General features: G+C 38.9%; 1 protein-coding gene across 2 annotated transcripts; it reads right to left on the bottom strand.

Moving 5' to 3' along the window:
* Nucleotides 1-217: 217 nt before the first annotated feature.
* GOLGA5 (golgin A5) lies at nt 218-27,157 on the bottom strand. Of its 2 annotated transcripts, none has more exons than XM_065906582.1 (13): nt 26,992-27,157; nt 24,319-24,895; nt 19,322-19,546; nt 18,179-18,398; nt 17,584-17,707; nt 15,921-16,124; nt 12,024-12,194; nt 9,480-9,608; nt 7,188-7,286; nt 6,227-6,452; nt 4,128-4,233; nt 2,166-2,229; nt 218-825 (listed from the first exon to the last, which is right to left on the bottom strand). In XM_065906582.1, the coding sequence occupies exons 2-13, from the start codon at nt 24,863-24,865 to the stop codon at nt 745-747; spliced, it is 2,196 nt and encodes a 731-aa protein (XP_065762654.1). In that variant the 5' UTR covers nt 24,866-24,895; nt 26,992-27,157; the 3' UTR covers nt 218-744. The 2 variants fall into 2 exon arrangements, with proteins under 2 accessions (XP_065762654.1, XP_065762653.1); XM_065906581.1 differs by having other exon boundaries at nt 19,322-19,549; nt 26,992-27,156.

The following is a 27,157-nucleotide window of genomic DNA, read 5'->3' as shown; positions in this document are numbered from 1 at the left end:
ACCACACTGTTGATTGGCAAAAAAAAAAAAAAAGTTTAAAAAGAAACTCTTTTCTTTTTAAAAAGAAAAATAAAATGAAGAGAGCACACAGGGTGGGGATGGGGAGGAAAGAGTGTATAAACCACTAATGCAATTCCAAGTGACACTGGCTCTGATTTCTGGCTCTACTCATGAACGCCCATCTGGAAAGGTCTTATTTAATGGGGATGAAAAACTATTATTTTGAAAAAGAAAAATGCACAGTCAATTTTATTCACATATTTATAAAAGATTTATACCAATCAGGCCTTTAACATGTAAAAAGTAAATCTACATTTGCAAAGTTAAATATATGAAAATACAAGGCAGACTGAATTATCAAAAAGAAAACATTTTATTTATATCACTAAATACAATTAGTTTCCCTGATTATAACCCATAATGAGTGTCACCTAAAATACAGGAAGCCTGTCCAGAGGTGTCCAACCCCAGCCTCTCTTTGTGTACATACATACACTGTGCCGCTGACCTCAGAAAAAGCAGAGCTGAGCTTATTAAGTTATTTTTGTTTCAGAAACTCTTACCATTCAAAGGAAATCAGAGGAATTTGGGTAGCAGAGTACTTGTACAATAACTTAGAAAGTTCAATACTTGTAGTGATAAAATAATCTTGCACGCCCCTCTCAGGAATTTTAGGCAAGCGACCCTTCCGCAGATCCCAAGTCTGCAGAAAGATGACGGATCACTGAATCAACCAGGCTCCGTTCATTTGCCACGTGGTTGGTCGTGGTGCATTTCTGGTGTGTAAGTCAACAGAACAATCATAACCCAGAGGTGAAGCAAAGCCTAAAGAAAGCAAAAACAACCTACGGATTAGCCAATAAATCAACCCTCCCCAAAGGCCCACCGAGCGTACTGAGTGTACTGAGGGCAGGAGCCGCCTCTCATGTGTCTCTGCGTTCCTGCTGTTACCGTGTCTGCGACCCTGCAGGCACTCCACATGTTTACTGGAGAAACAAGGAAGAAACGCAGTCAAGTGAGCTAATAAGTCCAGTGAAGTGTGATAAAGAGCAACGATGTCAGCCACAGCATTTTCAGCTCAGAGGAGCAAAGTCGTGAGCACATTCAGAACATGCGCATGTACACGTAACTAACCGATCAAGGGATTAAAATACAGAGGAGATGGCCTGATTAAAGTGTTAGATGTATATGACGTTGGTTGGAACGGGTCTCTGTTATAGCAGAGTAATGGTTGATATTTTGAGAGGGGGTTTAGCCATGATCTGGTGAAGAGGAGATGAGAATAGTGTGTCAGGTTTCAGAGGCTGACTTAGGGTCCAGCACAGGACCTGCAGTGATAGATTTTCACTAACTCCCTCACGGTGGTGCTGACACGAGCAGGGTCCATCACAAAGCACCTCGGATGCCAGATGTGCAACATCGCATCTCATGCTCATAGAGGGTGCCTGTGATCCTCATAATCTCCCGACCCAGATGTGGGCATGTTCTGAATCCTTTCTGATGTTACTGTTTTTTTTCCTTTTGCTCTACTACCCGTCCCTCTCAAATTAAAAACTTTTTATTTAAAGGAGTAACTCTTCCCTCTAGTGGATCACAGGGAGAAATTTCTAGGTGTGCTTTTATTTCTTCTCAAAACTGCCTGTCTTAATTCAGTTCAACTACTTTTAGACAACCCCACTCATAACAGTTAGTAGGCTCACAGAACATAAGACATAGCAACCCAAACTATGATAAGCATTTTATTAGAGCTAAGAAATCTAAAAGAATATACATTAACTTTGAGATCCCTCTAGGAAATAAAGCAAAATGTATGGAAATAAACTTTACTTCAAGATAAAAATGAAGTCAATTGTTCTGTATTGTATTTTTATAAAAGTGAAGTCAATTGTTTTGTATTATATTTTTATCATTTGAGAGGCTTAGAAATACACGCAACTATTAAACTACCCTACAGTTTTATTATAGGAAAAGCCTTTGAGCAATTTATTTTTTAGACATAATGAATGATTGACTTTACTTGCATACTTTAAGAAAAAAAGTTATCAGGGATGAATTCTATACTCTTTCAAAACTGACTGCTAAACATTTAGTCAAAAAGATGAGTGACTGAAAAAAACTAGTTAAAAATCAAATGCAGCACTATTTCCTCAAACAAGTTTACTTACCATATATATAATCACAAAAACTCGTGCGATGGGGTATCTTCGGAGGAAAATCCCCAGACGGATGCTGTGCAAGCGGTGGGGGTGGAGAGAGAAGAGAGAGTTACACTCAACACACGTGTTTCTGGGATAATGTCTCATGTTCTTTGTTTTTAAAACTTTACTCATTTAAACCGTGTGGCCACCATGAGAAAGACTGATTTTGTTTTATAGTGGACTGTTAAATGATCACTTGTAATGACATATAAAATACCACAGTGGTGAGCAAATACTTTTATCGTTATTTGGCAACTGCTACACTTTCAGCACAAGCTACTTCTCTTCATTCTTTTTCCGATATGAATATTCTAGATCTATTTATTTTTAATAAAACATTAAAAAATTATTTTTAATTAATTATCTATCTATTTGGCTGTGCTGGATCTCTGTCGCCTGGTGCAGGCTTCCTCTGGTCGTGGCGAGTGGGGGCTACGCTCTGTGGCACCGCGAGGGCTGCTCATCACAGTGGCTCCTCTCGCTGCGGAGCACGGGCTGTGAGCACACGGGCTTCAGCAGTTGCACCATACGGGCTCGGCGCCTGCGGCGCACAGGCCTAGAGGCTCTGCCGCATGTGGGATCTTTTTGGACCAGGGATCGAACCCTTGTCCTCTGCATTGGTGGATGGATTGCTATGCACTGTGCCACCACGGAAGTGCTAGATCTATTTTGTTTATTACTTCTCTAGTTACAACTGTAGAAGGCAAACTTGGTCTCTTTAGCAATCATTTTTCTTTTAGGAACCAAAGGCAAGTGTGAACACATGAACAGGAAAAAAGAGTCTAGTTGGAATTAACCTCTATGCTAATCTGGGAGCTTTTGCATAGACACATACTTCTAAAAGGTTCAGAATTACAGAAATCCAGGTAAACACTTCCAGTAAGAGTGGGAAGCATTATGACGTTCAGATGTTACTACTCATGCCTTTTGGAACATTTTTTCCCTAAAACAAATACATGTACAAATACACCTTTCTTCCAAGACCTTCTGCTTCTTTCATTATCCTTAGCACAATGCCTTGCATATATATTCTCTAAAAATTAATATGTATGTTGAATTACTCAATAGTTGAAATAGATATGCTCAATAATTTGGAGATAGTAACTATGGCACCCAAAGCCCATAGCTTCAGGAATTCAAATTAGTAAATCGTCCTCCTTATTTTTAACACCATAGCTCCATTCTGACACAAAAAGGTAAGAAAAGATTGCTCTATTGTGCAACAATTCATTTAAACTATGTTTAATTACAAAAACTAAAAGGCCAGAGAGTTTAGGTTATTTAGACATAAACCTTCTCAAGGTGATATACATACACTGGCAAAACATTTTCTTTATAAGGTGGATGACTGCTGGTATAAAAAGTTTTTTTTATAAATATACATAACATATATATACATGTATATACTATTTATATAATATATATTAAAATCAGTACTATTCATTTGTATATATAGTATTTTTAACTCTAATCATGTGATAAGGGAGACAGAATGTTCAAATGGATGTATTCACATGACAGAGGCTTTCTCAATGAAATTTAATGAATTTTTAAAAAGAGTTTACTATAGAAAGGAGAGAAATGGCCAGGGTTAATCACCTTCAATAAAATACAGGCACTGGCAGACTTCTTAAAGAAATTTCACGACACTGAAATATCATGAAAGGAGTAAGGTAATCATCACTTTAATCATCAGCTTGGGAATTCCCTAGTAGCTCAGTGGTTAGGACTCCACGCTTCCACTGCAGGAGGTGTGGGTTCACTGGCATAGGAACTAATCCCACAAGCTAAGTGCCATAGAAGTAAGTTAAGTAAGTAGGTAAATAAATGAATAATTATATCAGCTCTGCTGGACAGGACTCACTATGAAACCACTGGAAAATGTTATAAAAATACAGTCCATTGCTCATTGATACTGGCACAGCTTACCTAAATTGGTCAATTGAACTAGCAGCTTTGCGGACTTTCCCATACATTCCTGCCAGATTAGTTTCTGTGTCATTAAAAAGAACAGGAACATTTCGCAGACGTGTGCCTGTTTAAATAAGAAAATAATTAGTGTACAGACACTAAATCAATTTTCTAACAAAATTATAGTTGAACATACATTATATCGGGTTTCCCTGGTGGTTCAGATGGCCAAGAATCTGCCTGCAATGCGGGAGACCCGGGTTCAGTCTCTGGTCGGGAAGATCCCTGGAGGAGGAAACGGCAACCCACTCCAGTATTCTTGCCGGGGAAATCCCACGGACAGAGGAGCCTGGTGGGCTACGGTCCATGGGGTCGCAAAGAGTCGGACACGACTGAGCGACTAATACTTTGCCTTTCATACATTACATTACATGTGGAAGACATTCTTAAGGGCAACTTTTAAGCGATATAACCAAAGATGAAAACATTTTTTTTAAAAGTTAAAATATTTAAACTTCCATACCCACAAAAGTCAAAATTTAAAAACCAAGAAAATTATTTTCCCATGAAATTATAAAAAATTAGAGTTTACCAAGTGTTGTCAAGAGGTAGCGCTAATGGACATTTTCTTCCTGGGTCAGCAAAAATGAGGCTGCACACTCTTTCTACAAAGCTGGTAACTCCCAACTCTGTATCTCCAGCCCAGGCCACCTCCAACTCCAGACTCGTCCAAGTACCCGTTCCATCTCCATGTGGATGTCTGGTGGACACCTCTACCTAGCACGCCCCAAACCATCATCCTGACTTGCTGCCCTTGCTGCCAATCTTCTCCTCCTGCAGTTTTCCCCATCTAAGTACATAAATACTCCATCTTTCCAAACACTTTGACTTCTGTCTCTCCAACTCCACATCTGATCTGCCAGCAATTCTATCTGCTTCCCTTCACATAAATCCTGAACCCATGCCTACCGTCCCCACTCTGGTCTGAGTCACCAACCTCTCTCACATGGGTTAACACCATGGTCCCTCCCTGGTCTCCCTGCCTCAGAGCTTCATTCTCTGCAGTCTATTCTTGGCACAGCAGCTGGAGACATCTTGTTAACACAGATAGGCCAGCTCAGCCACCCCTCTCCAGACCCTTCTATGGCTTCTTATTTCATTCAGAGTGAAAGTCCTGACACAGCCCTCAACAGCCTCCTCCCAAGGTCTGCCCCCTCACTCAGTCTACCCCAGCTGCCCTGCCCCCTGCACTATGCCAGTTATACTGCTGCCTCAGGGCCTTTGCACCTGCTCTTCTTTCTGCCTGGAATACTCTTCTTGCAGATCTCTTCATAGTCTACCACCGTACTTCCTTTGAGACTTCAATAAAATGTCACCTTTTCGATGAGGTCTTCCTTTATCACCCTATTTGAGTTATTAGACCATCCTTACACCCGGCACCTTGTACATCTTTCCTGTCTAACTTCTGTCTCAGCATGCATCACCATCTCACATAACTTGTTCACTGCATGTCACCTCCCCTGTGGTCCCCCATGACACCAGAATGTAAGATCTACAGGACGGAGATTTTGGCCTCTTTTGCTGACCACTGTATTTCTGCAACAGCAGCTGATACTGAGTAGGCACTTCGACTGAAGTTTATACTTAAATCTTCAACATTCTTCTTGATCATGTATTTTAAGAATCTACATACTTCTCTACTTAAATTATAGGGCATGGACATACTGATGTGACTGACTGTATATTAACTTTAATATCCACAGTTATGGTTTTTAAAGCAACTTTTACTTTAAGGGTCCTGAAAGCCCCTCTCAGGTGAATTAAATTTGTCCTCGACAACCTGTGAAGTGTCCTTGGACCTCCTTCTCCAGGTTCCAAACCAGTGAGGGATATGAATCAGCTGTCCAGTTCGCTAATGATCATATCAAACAGCATATAGACCAAGTCTCACACCAGGAGAAAAGTGGGTGTTCTGCTGGACAAAGCTTCTTTTTAAACAAAAATGTCTTTCTGTCACTCTTCAGATCATGTTCAAATTAGCAAGGTTGGAAATTAAAGCAATGAAATATTCCTTGGGGATTCCCCGCCCCCTGCCCCCCCCCCCCCCCCTTTTTTACCTTCTCCACTGTCAACTCCAGCCATGTTAATAGAAGACCCGTTACTACTGCTTCCGGCAGCAGAGTTTATCTGCTGCTCGAGGCGCTCCAGCTGGAAGACCAGAGAGTTCTTCTCTGTGCTGAGACTCTCCAGCATGGTCTGCTTCTGGATGAGAGTCTCAGTCAGCTGATGGAGTCGGTTTTCTAACTCGGACTGACTGCTGTTGCTTAAAGTTTTATTGGTAAGCTGAAAGGCAAGGTGTTCGTAAGATTATTATAGCAAACAAAAGGCACAGAACACCACAGAGACCACATTACTACATTCCTGCAGGGAATCCGTGGCACTCAGCGATTTCTCAAAACTCTACAATTTTTTCACCATCTATAGAAGCGATTTTCTAACTTATTCAGAGGGTCAGGAAATCAATTTGGTGGGTCACAGTCACCACTTACAAAAACAACAATAGAACAGAGTAATACATAGAGGGCACAGCACATAGGGTATTATTTTGTGAAACTTCTGTTTTGGTTTTATATGTGTAAGTGCGTGTGAGTGGGAGGCACATGTTATTTTTTTATGTTTTGCATTTTCAGCTGAAAAAAAAAGTCAGTAACTTTAATGAAAGACCTGTTAGTAAGAAGATTTATCACTGGATTTTTTCAGGAAACCACAAATGCAATACTGGCAATCAGCAAAACCACCGATGAGGTTAGAAGATATGAAACTCTAGAGTAATTAATCGCTCCTTGGGTGACTGGTTACAATATACTTGTATAAGAAGCAAGCCGAAGAACAGAGCAAATGCAGAGTCAAATGGCATTAGGTGAAAATTCTGTATCAGGTTGAAAATAACATATCATGACTCCAAAAATAGGACTCAGGTGAAAATGTGGGGTGGGGGGAGGGGTCTTAATGTATCCTTAGAAAAACATAGGTTTTACAATGATACCTTTTCCCCAAGTTGTGAATACTGTTTCATACCTGATTCCTGAGTTTTTGAATTTCATCTTCTCGATCTTTAATCCTGCTTTGCAATGTGTTCTTTGTCCGATACAGATCTTCTTCTATGTAGCGGAATTCCTACACAGTGAGGCACAAATGAACAAAAGCTAAACCAGTGCTTCCCATGTCATCTCCAGTTCCTGGAACAGTGCCCGGCACAAAGTAAGCACTCCATCACTATGTGCTGCCTATATACTGAACAGACTTCAAGAGATACGATGAGAAGCTAACACTTCAGCATGAGGTATCCATCTGTATATGATAGACTATCTAAGCACATATTTTTATTAGTCATATGTTTCCTTTTTTCTTGGGTAGATTATGTAGAGACAGAGCTGCTTGATCATATGATAAGTGAATGCCTACCATATTGGAAGAAAACCTGCCAAACTATTTTCTGAATGGTTTTCAAAATACCTGTACCATTTTGCATTCCCACAGGACGATGAGAGCGTTCCAGTTCTCCCACATCCTTTCCAACATTAGGTACTGCCAGTCTCTGTGAGGGTGGCTATTATGGGGGCGTGTAGTGCAATCACACTGTGGTTTCAATCTGCATTTCCCTGATGATTTTGAGCAGTTTTTCATGGGCTTATTTTTATTAGGCAGTATCCTGCAACTGTTTTGTTTCATCATTGATGAAACAACGAGAGAGGGAAAAAAATAAATACCTCCAAATTCACTAACAACTGCACCAAACTAGTCTGTACAATGGACACAATCAGTAAGAGTCAGGTCAGAATTAAAGAGTAAAGCGATGATAGGGAAGAAAGAGTAAATCATTTACTAGGCACCTTCAGAAGCATCACTTAACTGCAGACAACGCAAAGGGAGCTGAATGAAGACGCACACGTGATATGGACTCAACCTGCTCACTGCACAGGTTGAAAAAACTGCACTCAGTGAGAAGAAGAAATGAGGACGGTATTTAGGTAGGGGAATTGCAATTTATAAGAAGGTTTGCTGGTTTCTTTTAAGCTCTAGGCTAGCACAAAATTTAAGGCTGGAAGTACTTAAATTACTTTAAGGACTATTTGATCCCAAGATTAAGTACTTCCCATCCAGAACATCTGATTACTAAATAAACAGCCTAGAGCTACATTCAGCTCCACTTTCCTCTACTTAACTGCCTCATCTTAGACAAGGGCACTAGAAGTGGAGTGGTTAAAACCATGGGTCATAATAAAATGAAAGTTATCTCACTAACCATCAAGAACATCAAATTCTTGCCTTTTAATATAGACTTAAGTAAATTAAAATGCAATTTCTGAAAGGACAGCTAATCCTATAACTAAATTATCTAAGACAGTCTATGATGTACCCTACAGATTGTTACTCAGTGAATTTTTCTCTTACTACTCAGGAAACAATCACTTTCATAATAAAAACAAACACATCTTTAAGAATAGAACCAGTTTCAGAAATGATAAATCTTAATGAAAAAATATTTAAAAAGAATATAAGTAGGCAAAGCTAGAAATGTTATGTGATGCACTGAGAAATATACAAACAGCTTTCTCTTTTGTAAAATGAAAAGCACAGTGATTTCATTGTGATGAAATAAGATAATGTATACTAAGTACCTATAATAATGATGTTACTCAGTAAATTATAAATGTTATGAATATTAAATATAGATTCTTATTATGTAAATGTGGCTATAAACATGTTTAACTCTGCTAATACTGAAACTATCATATAAGTACATTAAAGTAATATAATTTGACTTGGAGAGCAGACAACTGCTAATTGAATAATGAAATATAATTTTAAGCATGATTTGTAAAAACAGCCTGTGACAAGCATTTTTTTCTCAAACAGAAAGAGCAGTCTATAATGGCACTAATGTCGTATTTCTATTTCTAGTAAATAAAATTTACTATTGCTTCTAGAAAGTAAAATATGGTAAAATACGAAAATCAACTGATGTCATTAAGTGTTCTAACATACACACTCTGACAAGAAGATACAATAAAATATAGACCAAAAAAAAAAAAAATAGACAGAGCAGTAGAAAGAATTTTGGACTCTGGGACAGGAATCCTGGATTCTATTCTATAATTAGCTGTATATTAGGCAAGTCTCAAAGTCATTCTATGTCTCAAAATTTCATCTGTTAAACAAACAATGAGGAGGGTGGGGTAGTAATAAGGTCGGAGGGACCTCTGAGCTCAAGCTCTAAGCATTTCAGTAAGCTGCTTTACTAGAAATCACCTCATATGACTGCTGGTGAACAGCCTTCCTTGGGAATCCTCAATCAAAAATCCGTACCTGCTTCTGTCGGTCCAATTCTGCCTCTAGCTCTTGTTTAGCTGCTCTCTGCCCGGCTATTTGGTCTTGCAGATCCTGTAACTGTTCTCTTGCTGATTCTGCTTCACTCACCTGCTGAGCCTCAATATCCTAAAAAGATGAACCTTACATGTGAAAGCAATAACGAACTGTTCAGCTCAGTATTTACTGAGTGGTCATTACGTGCTGTGAACGGGGCTCCGCAGGCGCTAGAGGGATAAAGATGAACGAGACAGACACAGCCTAGAAGGAGCACATAAACTGACCCTTCATTATGTAACACGGCAAACGGTGAGAGAAATGAACAGGATGCTGCGGCAGAAACCATTCGGTTTAATGGGCATGAGCAGACTGCAGCTCACTGGGAGATTTCACTCTGTTCAAAAGCTAACAATTTCAAGAGAAATAGAAATATAACATCAAGAAGGACTTCACTGCCTTAGTCCCCTAAAACTGTAGATTATAATTAGTTTTTGTACATGTGTGGGTATCAGAAATCAACAGACAGTAAAAATATAACTTTTTTCTCATATCACCTGAGATTAACATATTATTTTCTTTTTTTTCCTTTTAGCTCTATTACTATTCTCTACCTCCACATCTTCCCATACTTCTCTTTCTAACTTCTTCCTTTGGTGTCACTATTCTCACTTCTTCAAATTACAAGACCACCTTCTAGACTATTTGCGAAATCCACTAGTGGCAAGAACCTGCTTTAGGTTTCTGTATTTTCCCCTCTATGGGGTAAACCTAAGTCTGTTCATATAGTACTACATGAGACAAAAACTGGCATCTCAATTTTGCTTTTTATCTTTCGGTACACTGTGTATATATGCTCAACTCCACAAACTCTGCACACTTCACATATCATTTGAAAAGAACTGATAAATTAATGATACTCCCAGATAATCAAGGTAAAATACTCTTTCACACTACTGTGTGGACGTAGCGGGAAACAGCAATAGGTTAAATTATTTTTCCTTACCATTTTCGGGGTTAGTAGAAAGTAGACTAATCTTTGTTATCATTTTGACTAAATCAGACGAATTCTCAAGAGGTGGGCAGTGTGGTTAAGGGTACAGAGTCTGGCATGAGACAGACCAGGGTTCTAATCCTGGCTCTGCCACCTTACGAGTCACAGCAAGTTACTCTCCTTCTCCACACCTAGATTTCTTCAGACTGTAGAATGAGAATCCATCATCTCCTTCAGGGGGTTAAAAGAAGGAAGAAATGAAAGGATATATGTCGAGTGCTTAGTGCAGTGCCTGGCACATTAAGTGCTCAGCAAATGACAGCTACTACAATTACTACCAATTCTTCCATTTTGCCAGACCTAATACTATGGCCCTTATTATCAGCTGCATAAACTTCTTGAGAAAGGGTAGAGATGTGTCAATGTCATCAGTGATGCTGGGGTAGGGATGAGATATTAAAACAAATCATGCTTCCCATCTCACCAAAAAGACATGGAATATATGAAAAATATATATGAAAATATCAAAAAGTTTAGCGTTTATTCAATTTCAAATTCATGGGACTGAAGTCTTTGGAATTCAAAATTATTTATAGAAAAAAAATCCTAAAATTTAAAGGATAATAAGAAAAAAACTCTGAAATAACAGCAGCTACTATTTACTGAGCCTGTTATGTGTCAGGAACAATGCAAGGCTCTTTACACGTAGGTTCCCTATAGAACCTTGCTCTCAACTTACAGAGGCGAAAACTACGGCTCAGTGAGAGGTGGTGGGGCTGCAAGGTAACAGATCTATTAAGCGTCAAAGCCGGGATACAGGATCTGCATCTAGATCGGACAGTCAAGCTTATACCCTAGACAAGCCAGGCCATTCTTACCACTTCCGCACTTTTCACTGTTGTTCATGTACATCTTAAAAAATCAATAATTTCCTAAGTTGATGCATGGATAAACATTCTTGGCAGACAGTTTTTTTCTTTTTTTTAAAAACAGAAGGCTCATTATCCCACACTTTATCTTTCTCATCCTCAGAGGCCCCTCCTATGTCAAAGACCCCTTAAGATAAATAAGTGGCCCAATTTTACCTTTAGATTAAATATATTAATTACACAAAACAATAAATTATAAGAAAATGCATGAAACTATAAAAGATCATCCCTAAGCCCATTCTAATATTAAAAAGCATCCTTATTTTAGAAGTAAACCCAAATCTAATTGTTTTTAACCACTAGGATGTTAGATCCATAAAATAAACATTCTGTCTGGGTCCCTGTGTAACTCTAAGACTAGAAGATGCATGGCACACGGCAAATTCTTGGTATTTGTTGAACGAATGAGTCAGGTTACCTATGTTTCTTATTCCTGTAACTGTAAATTGATCAATGGACAAGAAGCCTGCTGCTTCAGATCCACTTCTATCTGGTATCTAATATCCCCGCAGTTTCACACATTACTAATACCCTTCCCCCCAAATACAGAATCCATCACCTCTCAAACTACTAATACCCGGGAGTAAACGGCTGTCTGTGAAGCTGCACTGTGACCACTCTTACCTGTAACTCGGATCTCAGCTGATGTATCTGACCCATCAGTTTCTGTATTTCCTCCCTCTGCGTCTCCTTCTCGTGCCGAAGTTCCTCTAGTTCGACGCTGCTAGCAGTACTGCTATCTAGGCCTTCAAAACCAGATCCTTCCTTTAAGCTGTTAATCAGTTTTTCTTTAGACTGTCATAAAAAAAAAAAAGAATAAGCAAAGCAGAAATTAGCTTGTACACTGAATATCATCTACCACACACCAATTAAAGCACAATGGGAATATTTAAATTATATTCTCCATCAGAGAAGGACCACAGAACGTTAAATCATAGGGGTAAAAATGAAACAGAGCCCTGCTGAAAAGTGTTCTTGGACTGTAGTCCCCAGGACCATGTCACTGTTGAAAACTTACTAACAAGAGTAATCTCAAACTTTCTCTTCATTCTTTCTTATGCTTTTTTCCCTCCCATCATTTTCCACTCAACGAATATTTACGGAGCACCTACGGTGGGTTTGGCACTATGCTAAGTGTAATAAAAATAATGTCTCACTCCAGATAGCACCCCCTGCCTTAACAATAAAAGAGAAGTGGCAAATATCCAACAGAAGGCAGTAAACACAAGCTGAGAGAAGGCTGGATGGAGGAAGATTACTTGTGGAGTTCTGACCAGGAAAAACCACTTCTGAGGAAGAGAAGGCTTTACTCAAAAGATTGCTCTTGTACTGGTCCTGGAAAAAGGCTAAGATATTAAAAGGTGTACAGAAAACAGAGGACAAAGAATAAAAATCAAAAAGCATGAGAGCCTGAATGTATTCTGAGAAGCGGTCAGATAGCATGTTAGGACCAATTTTGGGGGGCCTTCAGATAACAGGCTAAAACCAATTGCCAGAAAGTGGATAAGGAAGTGCTATGACCGGAGAAGCATTTGAGGAGGGTACATCTGGCGGTGCTTTAACCATAGTTCACAACTATGGTTGATGGGCCAGGTCTGGCCTGTGGCCTTTTCTTGCATAGCCCACTAAGCTAAGAATGGCTTTTACAATTTCAAAGGATTGTAAAAAAGTAAAGACAAAGAACATGTGACAGAAACCACATTCAGCCCTCAAAATCTACAATATGTACTATTTCACCCTTTACAGAAAAAGTTTGTTGATACCTGGCATAAGGATGAGTTGGAAGAAGAGATTCGAGGTGGGAAGACTAGCTGAAAATGTGCTGTAATCCAAGTCCAGTAACAGCAAGGACCATTGGTACCTTCACCTTAAATATTAATATTAACTCTCCTCCATCAAAAACAGTTTCTCCTTTTTATGTGGTAGAATTACAGGTGATGTCTGCAAGCTTTTCTGCATTTTTCAAATTTTCTATAATAAACAGGATTAGATCTGTATCTCCATACCTCCATGTGGCTAACAAGCAGACCTCGTTACTGAGCTTCAGACCTGCATTTCTGACGGCCTTCCTGATACTGTCACCTCAATGTCACATCAGCTTTGCAAACTCACCATAGTTTATCATAATCTTCAACCCTAACCTGCTGTCTTTCCTGTTTTCCCTTTGGTAGTACAGGGGAACACTCAAACCAGAAACCTGGAATCATCCTAGATGCCATCTTAGATATCAACTTGCCACTCACCTCTTCATGGCTGCCATAGTTCTTACAGCCAAATCTGATCATGTTGCTCAAATTCTCTAACACCTCACCCCCTACCATCACCTACAGGATAAAATCAAAATTCCTCTGCTTGGTATGCAAGGTTTTCCACAATCTGACATTGGCTGTCTTTGAGTCTTCCCTCCTGTCTCTTGATCTCTAACACTTGTTGCTCCAGCAACAGAGAACTAAGTGTAAACCCTTAAATATACTATGTTCCCTTGGGCCCCCTTTACTCTGGCATAGGCTGTTCTATCTGAAATCTCTGCCCGATCACAAGTCCTACTTATCCTTCAAGTTTCTCTTCATACAGATCTTCAGTGATCCCTGACATTTCCAGACAGGTGTTAAGCGCTTCTTCCTTCAAGCTCCCACAGTGCTGCATCAATAATTTCATTATATCAATTGCCTCAGCGTTGTCCCACTAAATTGAATGCTCCCTTAAGAAAGAGGACACATCTTTTGAGCTCAGTATCCTTAGCACCTATCATAGTGCAAGTGAATAGTTAGGTGCTCAATGAAGGACCTTTTAGATAAATTAACAAATTACATTAATGTAACACAAATAATTATATAGAAGAGTATGAAGGAGACAGATATGATATTTCATAGAGGTAGAAAAAAAGTCGCTCCTAGCCAATAGCAGGCAGGGGTTAAAGTCAAAATGACACTATAGTTTCAAGCTTCATTTTCTAGGAAGACAGCAATATTATTTACCAAAACAGGAGAATGAGGGGGAAGTTGATTTGGGGTTTGCAATACCATATCCCGAGAAGAGAAGCACAGCAGGCATTTAGAAACCAGGTAGGAAGTTAGGGTTGGAGCCAGACTGAAGTCACATCAAGTGACAGAACCAAGAGTATCTGACAAAGCAAAGTAAGAAAGAATAACAGCAAAGAAAGAAAGAAAAACAAAAGAGGAGAGAAGAAGAGCACCCAAGAGAAACAGCAGTAAAGAGAAGACAGAGCTGAGGCCGTGCAAGTAAAATTACAAGGCAACTTTCAAGAAGGTAGGAGGGTTCACAGGGTCAAAATATTCTACCAAAATCAAAGTGGATGGAAACCAATAAGAGGACAGAAAATATTTAGGTCATTAAAGACTTCTGAGAAGACAATTTCAGAAATGTAGTGGGGACAGAAATTACATGAAGGAGTTATAGTTAATAGTTCTAAAATGGAGGAGACAGAACACTAATCCTGACAAAGTGAAAGTCACTCAGTTGTGTCCGACTCTTTGTGATCCCATGGACTATACAAATACAGTCCATGGAATTCTCCAGGCCAGAATACTGGAATGAGTAGCGCTATTCCCTTCCCCAGGGGATGTTCCCAACCAAGGGATTGAACCCAGGTCTCCCACATTGCAGGCAGATTCCTAACCAGCTGAGCCACCAGGGAAGCCTAAGAATACTAGAGTGGGTAGCTTATCCCTTCTCCAGTGGATCTTCCCGACCCAGGAATCAAACCGGGGTGTCCTGCATTATAGGTGAATTCTTTACCAGCTGAGCCATCAGGGAAGCCCTAATTCTGACAAGTTTGGCATTAAATGAAAGGAGGACAGAGAAATGGATCAAAGTGATCAAAAGGGCCAAAAGCAATGTTTCTTCCACCACAGGTAAGGGTTTCAAGATCTAGTCTTTGTTCTTCCACTAAGTAACCACATGCTCTTGAGCAAGAGGAGCCAGAAGAAGGCAGCAGAGACAAAGACACAGAGGAAGACACAGGACAGACTTAATGGAGAATGGGCTTAAATGAGGTGGAAGGAATCAACGTAGAGGCAAAAAATTATCCAAGGCGGGTAAAAAATGAAAGGACATGTCTTCCCTCTGATACGAAAGGCAAAGGAAAGAGAAGTTGAAAGCCACATTAGATGACTACAGTCTTGAATTAATTAAAGGGAAGGTGGAAAGGTGGGAGAGGAGATCTGAGAGCAGGAGGAGGCCTAGGCCAGTCACTCTGAAAAATTCAAAAGAGAATCAACAGGGGAGAATAGAACAACTCTTAAAGACAAACACTGATATTATCATGGTGATTAAGGCGACAGGTTGAAGACCTGAACCAAGTAGTAGAAGGATGAAATTTTTTCTTAAAAGGAAAAAAAGTGGTGGAAAGAGGAAACATTTCATCTTTTTTATAATATTTCTAAGAGGAACAAGATACTGAAGTAAGCCAGCCCAGTCAAAAGGGACGAAGCACCTCACAGATCTACAAAGAGCTTCCGGGAGTCTCTCAGTCACCTGAGACAGGCATCTCAGGCTTACCTGGAGTATTCGAGTAGCTTTTTGCTTGTAGTCAGCTAATTCTTGCTTAGAGGAGGCCAAGTTGGACTTCAGCACTTTGACCTGCTGCTGTAGCTCATCCACTCGCTTCTTCTCATCTGAGTGTTTTCTTTCTGCCAGCGTAACTGCTTCTGCCAAATTCTGACGTTCCACTTCCATTTTATTAAGGCGTGTAGCAAACTCACTCTGTGGTAAATGGTAAATTTTTATATCATACTTACTATCATTTTGCTTTGAGAGAGTTTACAACCATCCATTTAGATATCTTATGGGATTTATTAGCTCAGCCCATGAAATAGGGAGGTAAAAAAAAAAAAGTTCTTCACTTGTTAGGAAGTGAGGCACCGGAACTCTAGCGTTGTGGTTCCCAAACATGGCAACGCATCAAAATCAATGAGGAAGTCTGTTAAAAATACAGCCAAAAAAAAAAATATAGCCAACCAAGGCCTTCCCTGGGCTCAACTGAATTGAAATTTCTAAGACTGGGCTTGGAAATCTGTTTTTTAATCAGTTTCTCAGGTGAATCTGATCACTTGGATACCAGGTCCGATCTGACACTAACTGATCAATGAATAAAGGTCTACAGAAAACTAGAAAGTCTATTAGAAAACAAATGGAAGACACAGCTACACAGCTACATCTTCTCTAATATCATGGCTAACATTTTTTCCTTTATTTCAAACTATCTACTAAACTATTCAATGTAATTTTTTTTAGCATAAGAAAGTTTAAAAACACACTCTAAAGAATACAAGGTCTGTTCCTTACTAGCCTAAATTTAGTTCTGAGAATTATTTATATTTTATCCTTATTTTCAAAAGCTGTGTGTGTGTTAGTCCCTCAGTCGTGTCCGACTCTTTGTAACCCCATGGACTATAGCCCGCCAGGTTCCTCTGTCCATGGGATTCTCTAGGCAAAAATACTGGAGTGGGTTGCCATTTCCTTCTCCAGGGGATCTTCCCAACACAGGGATCAAACCTTGGTCTCCTGTATTGCAGGCAAATTCTTTACTGTCTGAGTCAGAGCTGAAAAATCACTAAACTAGATGCAAAAATTCACTTAAGAGTATAATTCTAAATAAATATGATATACAATTTTCTCTTACAATAACAGAATCAGATTAACTTGGAATCAGCAAAAGCTTAAATAAAAAGAATAAATGAGATTCCTCAAATTAGCTTTTAATCAAATAATGGTAGTGCTTGTTGCACAATCAAATTGAATGAAGAGATGTATGCATCTAATGACTACTAAGTAGTGTTTTACATTTTCAACATATAAAAGTAAATACATTTAGCAAGGATCAAGATAAATATCCAAATACTTAGTTTTTGTCACAGAAACAAAATTTTCTGAAACACACTGCAGAATTTTATTACAGTACATGTGCTATGAATGATATAAAGTGATTCCTCCTCATTCAAATAATAAAATAGCCGTGGAACTTCTCTGGTGGTCCATTAGCTAAGACTCTACACTCCCAGTACAGGGGGCCCAGGTTCGATCCCCAGTCATGGAACTAGATCCCACATGCCACATCTAAAGATCTCACATGTCACAACTAAGACCCAGTGCAGCCAAATAAACAAGTAAATAAAAATAAGTATTAAAAAAGAAAACAGTGCCCCGCTGTCCCCATTCTAACCTGCATCTGTTTGTAGCTCTCCTGCTCTCTCTTCAGAGTGGCATCCGCTTCATGCAGTCTCTCCTGGAGAGTTTGCAAAGCTTGATTCTGCAAGCTACTACCCTCACTGTGATCCTGTATTATTCTAAAGGAAAATACATCACTTGAAATAACTTATCTCCATGTATACAAGCGAAAAGGTAGAATAATTTTTAGAGCATCAGCAAATTAGCACACATAAAAAGATGGTTTTGACTAAAACATTCTTTGAGAAAAAAGACTTTGAGAAGTCTTTTTCCCTTTCAACAGACTATAATCTATATTTTTAGGCATCCAAATACAAGCACATACCACATGTTATTGTATGTCAAAAGATTAATGACACTGCTCCTCAAATATTTTTAAATTCAGAATTTGCTAACCGTGCATCTCAAGATTCAAATAATACATCTATTTTTAATCACACACATTTCCAGCATTAACCAAAAGCTACATTTTCCCCTGTTGCAAATTTCCAAAGTGAAAATTTCACAAGATGGTATGACTACCATGTTTATCATTATGTGCACTGATAAATATTCCAGCTCATTTTTTCATTGTTAATAGAATTAGCTACCGTGATTTTTCACTCTGCAAGGCTTCCAGTGCTTCTGTGCGAGTATTCAGCAGCTGGTCAGCCTCCTGGAGCCTCACTTTCAACACAGCCAGCTGGGAGTCCTTTGCAGCCACTGCTTCAGTCAGGTCATCGACTTGGGCTCGAAGCTCTCGAGTTATTCGATCAGTCTTTGAATGGTCAACATTCCACTTCTCGACTCTTGCTCTTGCTTTGTTTAATTCTAAGAAAAAGAAAAGAAACGAAAAGAAAGATGGAAATGTCTCCATATAAGCAAACATGTCTTTCTCAGAGCACACAAAGATTCTCCTTTAAATCCCTTTAGTACCTATTGCCAAAATTAGGAGCTTACAAATATATTTGAATTTTTTGCTCCAAGAGGGATCTGCATTTTTCAAGGCCAATACTCATACCTTATATTACAGTTGGTTGGAAAGGGGCATGAAGTTAGCTGATTTTCTAGAAACTTTTTTTTTGTAAAGCATTTGGAAGCCAAAACAGTAGACAGTAGAGAGCTCACAAGACTAAAACAGTCAGTGGATTTGGGGAGTTCTGCTATAGATGTGAAAGAATGCAAATCCAAATCAAGGGTGGACAATGTATACCCCAGTAGGATCAAAAGAAACAAAAAATCCGAAGATAAACACTGGAGAGGAATCTGTTTCTTTCCATTACTGTGGCAAAAAAAACCAAAAAAAACAAAAATGTGCTTTGAACCTAGAAAACTGGTGGGGCAGAAAGAGCAATGCAATATAGATCTCCATACCCTATACACCATCTGTAATTGTAAGCCTAACAGCAAAAAAAATCACTTTGTTTTAAATACAGAAGCAAACTGTACAGGGTCTCTGGGAAATATTTCTATGCCTAAATTAGTCTGGGAAAGAGTGAAGCTTCTGAAGTCAGTTTAACAAGTCTTAATACATCTTCCTATTCACAGTTTCTAAAGGATGACCAAATAAACCAGTGGTCTGTTTCAGGTGGATAACAAGTAGCATTTCCAAATCTGGGCTCTCTATTTCCATGAAAATACTATTCTACAAGTCTCATATAGAATATTTCTAACAGTTTAAATGCAACCAAGTTTTTAGTATATTTTTTGAAATGCTACATTCCTAACCCTGTATAATTTAGATAAAGCTCTACCTTCTTGAGTTTCCTTGGACCTTTGAAGTAATGAGGCCATTTCTTGATTTAAATTCTGAACTTCATTCCTCAACAACTGGTTCTCCAGGCGAAGGTTAGACAGTTCATGTGATTTGCCATCATCATTAGGCACTGGGTTGGGATCAGTACAGGCAGCATTTGATAATACATTTTCCTTTGAAGAATCTTCGTGGGCTTCATGGCCAGAATCTGAATCATGAGAGGCTGCTGTAAGAAAGCAAATACATCTTTGTAACATTGGAACACTCCTTACATATGCATTCCTAGCTTACTGTGGTAGAACGTCTTCTGGTTCAAGTTAACTGCTACACTAAAACACCATAAAAAATCAACTTAAATTATTAAAGAGACTTCCCTCGGACGAAATTCCATTCTCACACATAGAGTCTCCAGATTTCTAAGGACCCTCAAAGTCTGGATATTATGAATGAATAGTGATAAAGAACAGACAGAAGAATATAGTTCTGGGAAAGGGAAAAGCAGAGATAATTTATGTACTGGGGTTTAGGTAAAAATGGTTTTGGTCTCCTTTTTGTCTATGAATCATTTTTGGAAACAAGGATGAAGTTTCAACACTGAAAAATAATGGAAAGGCATAAAAGAAGAGCTGTGGGTTTCAAGGCAGTGAGTAATAACAGGTCAGGACAACCTGTTATACACCAAACTGGAATCTATATTGCCTTACCCAAAGATATACTCGTTAATTCAGATACTCAATGCTTTGGATTTATCTTGTTTCTAATTTGTTACTAAATATGATGCAAATACAATTTTCACTTGCTCCCCCAAAATTAAGTATGTACTAAAAAATGAACTATATCTAAATGAAAAATTTTCTCAACATCTTTAGTAATAAAGGACATGCAAATTAAAACCACAACAAGAATCTGCTAGATGGCTAAAATTAAAAAAACAACACAAAATGATGGTGAAGATATGGACCAACTGGAACTCATAGACTGACTGTTGGGGAAAATGGGAAAAGTTTTCACAGCTTCTTATTAAATTAAACATGTACCTACCACCTGAACCAGTAATTCCACTCCTGAGTATTTATTGAAGAGAAATGAAAGCATTTTCCCACAAAGAGAAGTACAAAAATGTTCACAGCCACCTTTATTAACAAAAACCAAAAACTGGAAACTACCGCCATGTCCAAAAAAGAGTGGATAAATTGTGGTATATGCATACTACAGTAAAATACCACAAAAAAAAAAATTAATATATTCAATAACATGAGTGAATCTCACTAACGTGTTCAATAAAAGAAGTCAGGTAAGAAAGTATTCACACTGTATGATCTCACTTTTTGCTAGCAAACATATGAAGTTTCAGAATAGGCAAAAGTAATCTAAGGTGAAAGAAATGGTAACAGTGGGTACTTGCAGGATGGGTGGGGAGATTAACTAAAAAAGGACATAAGGCACTCTCTGAGGCAAAGGAAATGTTCTTTATCACAATAAAGGTGTGAGTTCCATAGGTATAGCCGTTTGTATTAATACAACTAAGATTTGCACATTCCAGTATATGTAAAAATGATGAGACAAAGGAAACTTGAGTACTGACTAGATATTAGATGATACCAAGGAATTATTGGGGCTTCCCTGGTAGCTAAGATGATAAAGAATCCAGCTGTAATGCAGGAGACCTGGGTTCTATCCCTGGGTCAGGAAGATCCCCTGGAGAAGAGAATGGCAACCCACTCCAGTATTCTTGCCTGGAGTATTCCATGGACAGAGGAGCCTGGTGGGCTACAGTTCATGGGGTTGCAAAGAATCAGACACTACTGAGCAACTAACACACATACAAGGAATTATTACATTTTTATGGTGATAATGGTGTAAATGTTTTTAAAACTTATATTGAGTTAATAAAATATTTATAGAAGAAATGATATAAGATCTGTGATTTACTTCAAAATAATTCTGTGGTGGGTAGAGGTAAAGAAAGAGATTGAAAATGAGAGGGTATAAATTAAACCAGAATGGCTACAAGCTACTGATTATCATCGCTGGATAAATGGTTGTATGGGGGTGGAGGGAAATGACCAATCTTTACTTTGATGTATTTGAAATCTCCAAAATAAAGATATTTTTAATGAATAAAAAATGAGAGAGTTTTAAAAATTACTTTCAATTTTATAAGATTTTAAAAGGAAATAAAGTATATATCCAAGCCTATAAGATATTATCTAAAGCAGTATTTAGAAGGACATTTATAGCCTTAAATATTTACATTAAAAATGAAACAAAGGAATTAATAAGTTATGCACCCATCATAACAATTAAACAGCAAAATAAACCTAAAAAAGCAGAAATTAATAATAAAGACCAGAAATTAACAAAATAGAAAAGAAACATACTAGAGAGGCTTGACGTGATCAAAAACAATTTTCTGAGAGGAACACTATAACTACATTGTCAATAAATTTTTAAATGTACATGATGCTGAAACCCATCAAACTGTACACTTTAAAAATGTGTAATTTATTGTATATCAGTTATACTTCATTAGCACTGTTTAAAAAAATAAGCATTTAGCACAGTGCCAGATATTGGTATTCTTCAGGTAGTATCTGTGATCAAGCTTTGATTTCTGCAAGGTTACTATAAATGATTAGTGTCTGTGTTAAAATTTCAGCTGTGACCACATTACTTTCCTAAAATTAAATAAATATAATCCTCCACAAAGTATATGAAATAGACAAATTCTTAGGGAAAAAAATGTAACTTACCAAAAACAGATTTAAAAAGAAATGGAAAATCACTTGAATCAATAATTGAATCTTTCACTAAGAACACCCCAGACCCTAATGGTTTCACTAGTGAGTTTCAGCAAACATTTACTGAAAGTTAAGTTTGGTTTTAGGTTTAAATAAAATAAATCAACTGATTTGTATACCATGTATCAGTATTAAGGAGAAAGATCGTGATATCTCAATACTTACAGGAAAACTGCTAAAATTCAACATAAAAACTCAAACTAGAAATACAGAGAGACATCCTTAACCTGATAAAAAGTACCTAAGAAAAACCTAACACAAACTGAAACAGTCAAAGCATTCTTTTTAAGACAAGGAACAAGACACACAATTGGTTTTCAAGTACTCACCAATGTAATAAGGCAAGAAAAAGATTTTTTAAAAAGATAAAATGGTTAAGCAGAAAACAGTTATTATCCACAGGTGATAGTATTGTGTTGCTGAAAATTTAAATGAATGTACAGAAAAATATGAAGCCTAAGAGGTGTCTAGGTTGCTGTGTATGTGTGCATGCATGTGTGCATATTTACATAAACCGATATATAGCAACCAACAGAAAGTAAAAAAATTTTAAAGCATACTATTTATAAGAGTTTTAAAAAAATATAAACTACTCAGGAATAAAACTAACAAAAAGTATGCAAGGCCTTTATGGAAGAAACAAAACCTTAATCAAAGACATCTAAAAAAAATTACACCATGTTAATAAGTTAGAAGATTCTACATTGTAAAAATGCTGATTCTTACCAAACTATCTATATAGAAGCAATGGACTCTCAATAAAAAGACCACAGAATTTTTGTGGCACTTGGCAAGTTGTAAGATGCATATGGAAGTACAAAAGTCCCAAGAATAGCCTATATCAAGAACTTCTATTCACTGAGACATAGAAAGAGGAAAAACATATGATAAAACTGGAGGAGAAGAAAGAACTGTCGTATATCTTCATATATAAAGAGTATCTACGAAGCAATAAGAAAAAAGACAATGCTTCCACAATACTCTGACCGTATCTCAACTGCTGCATTTACTATACTACATGTAGATTATCTGTGTACATGTGTATCTCATCTAATAAACTATAACCCATTCAATTCTGTATCCTGGCCCATTAGAGTCTCAATAAGCATCTGTAAAATTAATCAAAAAATAGTTGAGAAGAAATTTAGGACTGCTTGTACTTAAACCAACTGCCAGTGCATGTGTCTGTCTTGAAAGCCCAAAACCCATCTCTTTACCACTTTTTTGTCTTGAAATACAAGAAAATTTTGTTCACTAAGAGCCAAGACTTGTGTGGTGGTAGTTTAGGCATGAAGTTGTATCCAACTCTTGCGACCCCATGGATTGCAGACTGCCAGGCTCTTCTGTCCATGGGATTCTCCAGGCAAGAATACTGGAGTGGGTTGCCATTTCCTTCTCCAAGAGATCTTCCTGACCCAGGAATCAAACCCAGATTTCCTGCATTGCAGGCAGGTTCTTTACCAACTGAGCTACAAGGGAAGCCCAAGACTGTGTAAGAGGCTTTAACATTTAAGAACACAAGAAGCTACCATGAATTATCAGCTCTATAAAGAATCCCTGCAAGAATTTATCATGTTCGTTGTTTTAAAATGTCTTCAAGGTATACAAATTAGCCAAATCATCATGTAAATATCATTTTTGCAGGTGAGAAGGTGTACATTTTGAGGTAATTTCATAGCAGATGAAACAACTGAAAACCAGAATTCTAAGTTTTTAGTTGACTACTAGGTCAATGCCTTCAACTCTCCAACTTGGATCAAAGTTCAGTTTCTTATGCTTTACTTTCAGGGAAGGCAGGGGGAAAAACACACCAAAAACCTCACAATCCAGAATGTAAATGAAGTACAGCCTCCTGTCATTTTTATAACACAAATGACAAAGAGAAATGAATTGGAGACATTTCCAAATCCAAAATTATGTTTTCTTCCAGATTTCAAAATTTTCTGGGTCAAGTTACCCACAGACAACATTCAAAAGTCCCTACTATAACCGTACATTGACTGACAGTGTTCCATGCTGTCTCCCGTGTTCATGCCACACATTTCAGACAGCCTGCCCTTCTACCCACAGGGAGGTAACAAGTGCCTGCCCTGTCATCCTCCCAGATGATGACAAATGACACCAGAACATTTTAGGCTATGATAGCACATCCAGTTTGGTTAACTCTAAAACAAACAGAGGCCTAATTAACTACCGTGGCTGTGGCTCCCAGAAGGATTTTCTTCAGCAGTTTTGACGGTGGTTACACTGGTGTTCACAGAACTGACGCTGGTTGTCCGAGAACTCTGCAAGACAGGGGTTTTGGCCCTTTCTTTTTTGATTTCCACTTTCCCGGTAGGCTCCTTCTGGGAACTATTAAGAAAATCGAACAGCAGCTCATCATCAGGTTCTGACTTTTTTCTTCGAACAAATTGGGATGAAGGCCTAGGAGCAGATGCATTTTCAACAGGATGGGAGGTCTCACCCAAAGTCCTAGGTCCTACTTTTACATTTGCAGTCCCAGCTAAGATGGTGGCTTTTTGATTTCTAATGTTATCAGCTGCTGAGGAAATGTAAGTAGTTTTAGATCCAGTCTGGTAAGTCAAGTCCGTATTTTGCTGGTGAAGTTCAGAATAGTCAGTATTTTTGCTATAACTGATGTTGCTGGTGTTCTCTTTTCTACTGAGAGCTGTTGCAGCCCCTTGATCAACTCTGTTCAAAAGATCTTCTGCCTTTCCAGCTAGATCAGCAAACCAGGACATGATGGGAGCAGAATAGCCCTGTTGGTGAACCTGTAAGAAGGACGTAAAAAGATCAGTGAGGATGAGCATCAGAGCACAGTGGTTAAGACCAGCCTCTGGAGGCAAGAACGTCCTGGGTTGGAAAGCCTAACCTGCTTCTTACTACGTAACTTTGAGCAAACTATTTAACTGAAACACTTCACCTAGAAAATGAGGGAGATAAGTGTGCTTATACTATTGGGTGGTTTTCAGATGAACCAATACACTAAAAAACATTTTGAAAATGCCGAGCACATAGTAGGCACTCATTTTAGTAGTTGTTGTTACCATAATTACAACTACCACTACTACCATCATTCCTATTTCAACAATGTGTAAATCTTAATGCAAAAAAGCCACTGAATGTCAAATAATATGGCAAAATTCCAGGACAACTAAATAAAAATAATTTTCTGAAGTTTGTTCTAAAGTGCTAAAACTTCAAGAAACTTCTGATTAATACAAAAGCTACTTCAACGTTAAATTGCAACACTATCATGGATAATTTAAGTGTGCATATACACGTTTAAAACACACCTCCAATAACTTGGATTTTCTGTACCTACCATATGCACATCAGGCTAAGTTCCAAATAAAACAAGATGATTGCATAGCCATTCATTTTGATATATATACTTGGGTACTTATCCAGTGCCGCAATCAATCAAAATAATGAAATAACTAGTTTCCATGACATAGGAGAGTAGTATATAACAAAAGTCAACAACCACCTCTTGAATGTGCACACTGTTTCTTTCGCCTGCGGTGCTGGCATTCTTTTACAATTAACTCTTTCGTTCTTGGTCTTCACCCAAACGTCATCTGCTTCAAAACCAGCTCTTTCTTCCCATCTAAATTAGGTTCTATCATTGTCTGTACACACACCATTCTCTTCCCTAACAGCCCTTCATGTTTTGTATGTGTTTCCTTCCCCCTCTATCTCTCCCTCTTGGGGAAGGAGAGGAAGAGAGTGGGTAGGTAAAGGCCATGTCTTTTGCTCACCAGTGAATTCTCAGCATACCGTAGGCACCATAAATACTGCTGAATGGAATTAATTTTTGTTAGATGCCCTGCAAACATTATCTTTAGCACACATAACTTTCACAACCACATTCTGTGTTAAGTAGCAATACTCCCCCCCTTTTTTTCCCCACAAAAAAGGGGGGGGGGGAGCGGAAGATAAAGATCCCAGAGTTTAGACAGCAGCTCAGACAGGCAAATCTAAGTCAGCCAAACCCACTTTTAACCCCTGCCTTCTCAATCTAGCCTCCCAGCACCTGAATAACCTCAAGAAGAAACTCACCCCCTAAACCTGTTCCTTACAAAACGGGATGATTATATGCCCAAGTATTTCACAGAGTTTATGTATATCAAATGAAAATGGAAGGGACATGCTCCCGAACATATTAAACTCCCTATAAAGTATGTATTATTCCCAACTAGACACTGGTGGTAACTAGGGGGCAAATTATCTCTCCTAATAAGGCGATCAAAACATACTTAATAATTTGTTACATCTTGACTCCCATTTTAAAGTTTTAAAGGACTTTTAAACAAAAGCCTGTGCCTTAGGACTGAGTACCCAATTAAATGTTAAGACGGGCCCTGGGCATTTCCTCTATGGACAAGAGAAAAACTCTAGGAGACTTTCGAGGTGGAATTCTGAAGTCATTCTGCCCAGAAAATAAATGGCCCACACCGAGGTGAATAAACAGGGCGAGAGGGCGTGGGACGGGGACCGGTCGGCCGACGGCGGGGGCAGGGCCTGCTCGCCCGCCAAGTGTCAACACAGAGGAAGGGAGGCTGGGGGTCAGCTGGTCGGTCCCCTTGAGTCTGTTGTCGGAACCCCCAACTTTGCTTCCCACCCACTTCGTTGAGCCTCCGGAGGGGGAAGACAGGCCAAACCAGGCTGAGGTCGCGGAGGCAGGAAAGGGGAGGGCACCAAGCAACGTCCGCGGAGATCCGGGGGGGCTCTCCTTCCCACTTCTTGAACCCCTAGCAGGACGCAGAGACCAGGGTCTCCGTCTAGGGGCTGCCGCCCCCGCCTCTAAGGCCGTTAACGCCCCAAAGGAACCCATCGGGCCGTAGGGCCCCCGCGGCCGCCTCACCTGAGGGCTCTGCAGCGGCTGCACCGCAGCCTGATCACCCTCCCAGGCCGCCCCTCCTCAGCAGCGGGCCGGGAGAGGGCTCACGTTTAGTAGAGCCGGTCCCCGACCTGCCACGGCCCAGCTACTCTTCCGGGAGACGTGGAAGAGCAGCGAGGACCCCAAAACA

Source organism: Muntiacus reevesi, chromosome 15, assembly GCF_963930625.1.
Source record: "Muntiacus reevesi chromosome 15, mMunRee1.1, whole genome shotgun sequence".
Taxonomy (NCBI): domain Eukaryota; kingdom Metazoa; phylum Chordata; class Mammalia; order Artiodactyla; family Cervidae; genus Muntiacus; species Muntiacus reevesi.
This window is presented reverse-complemented; position numbering and strand designations above follow the sequence as displayed.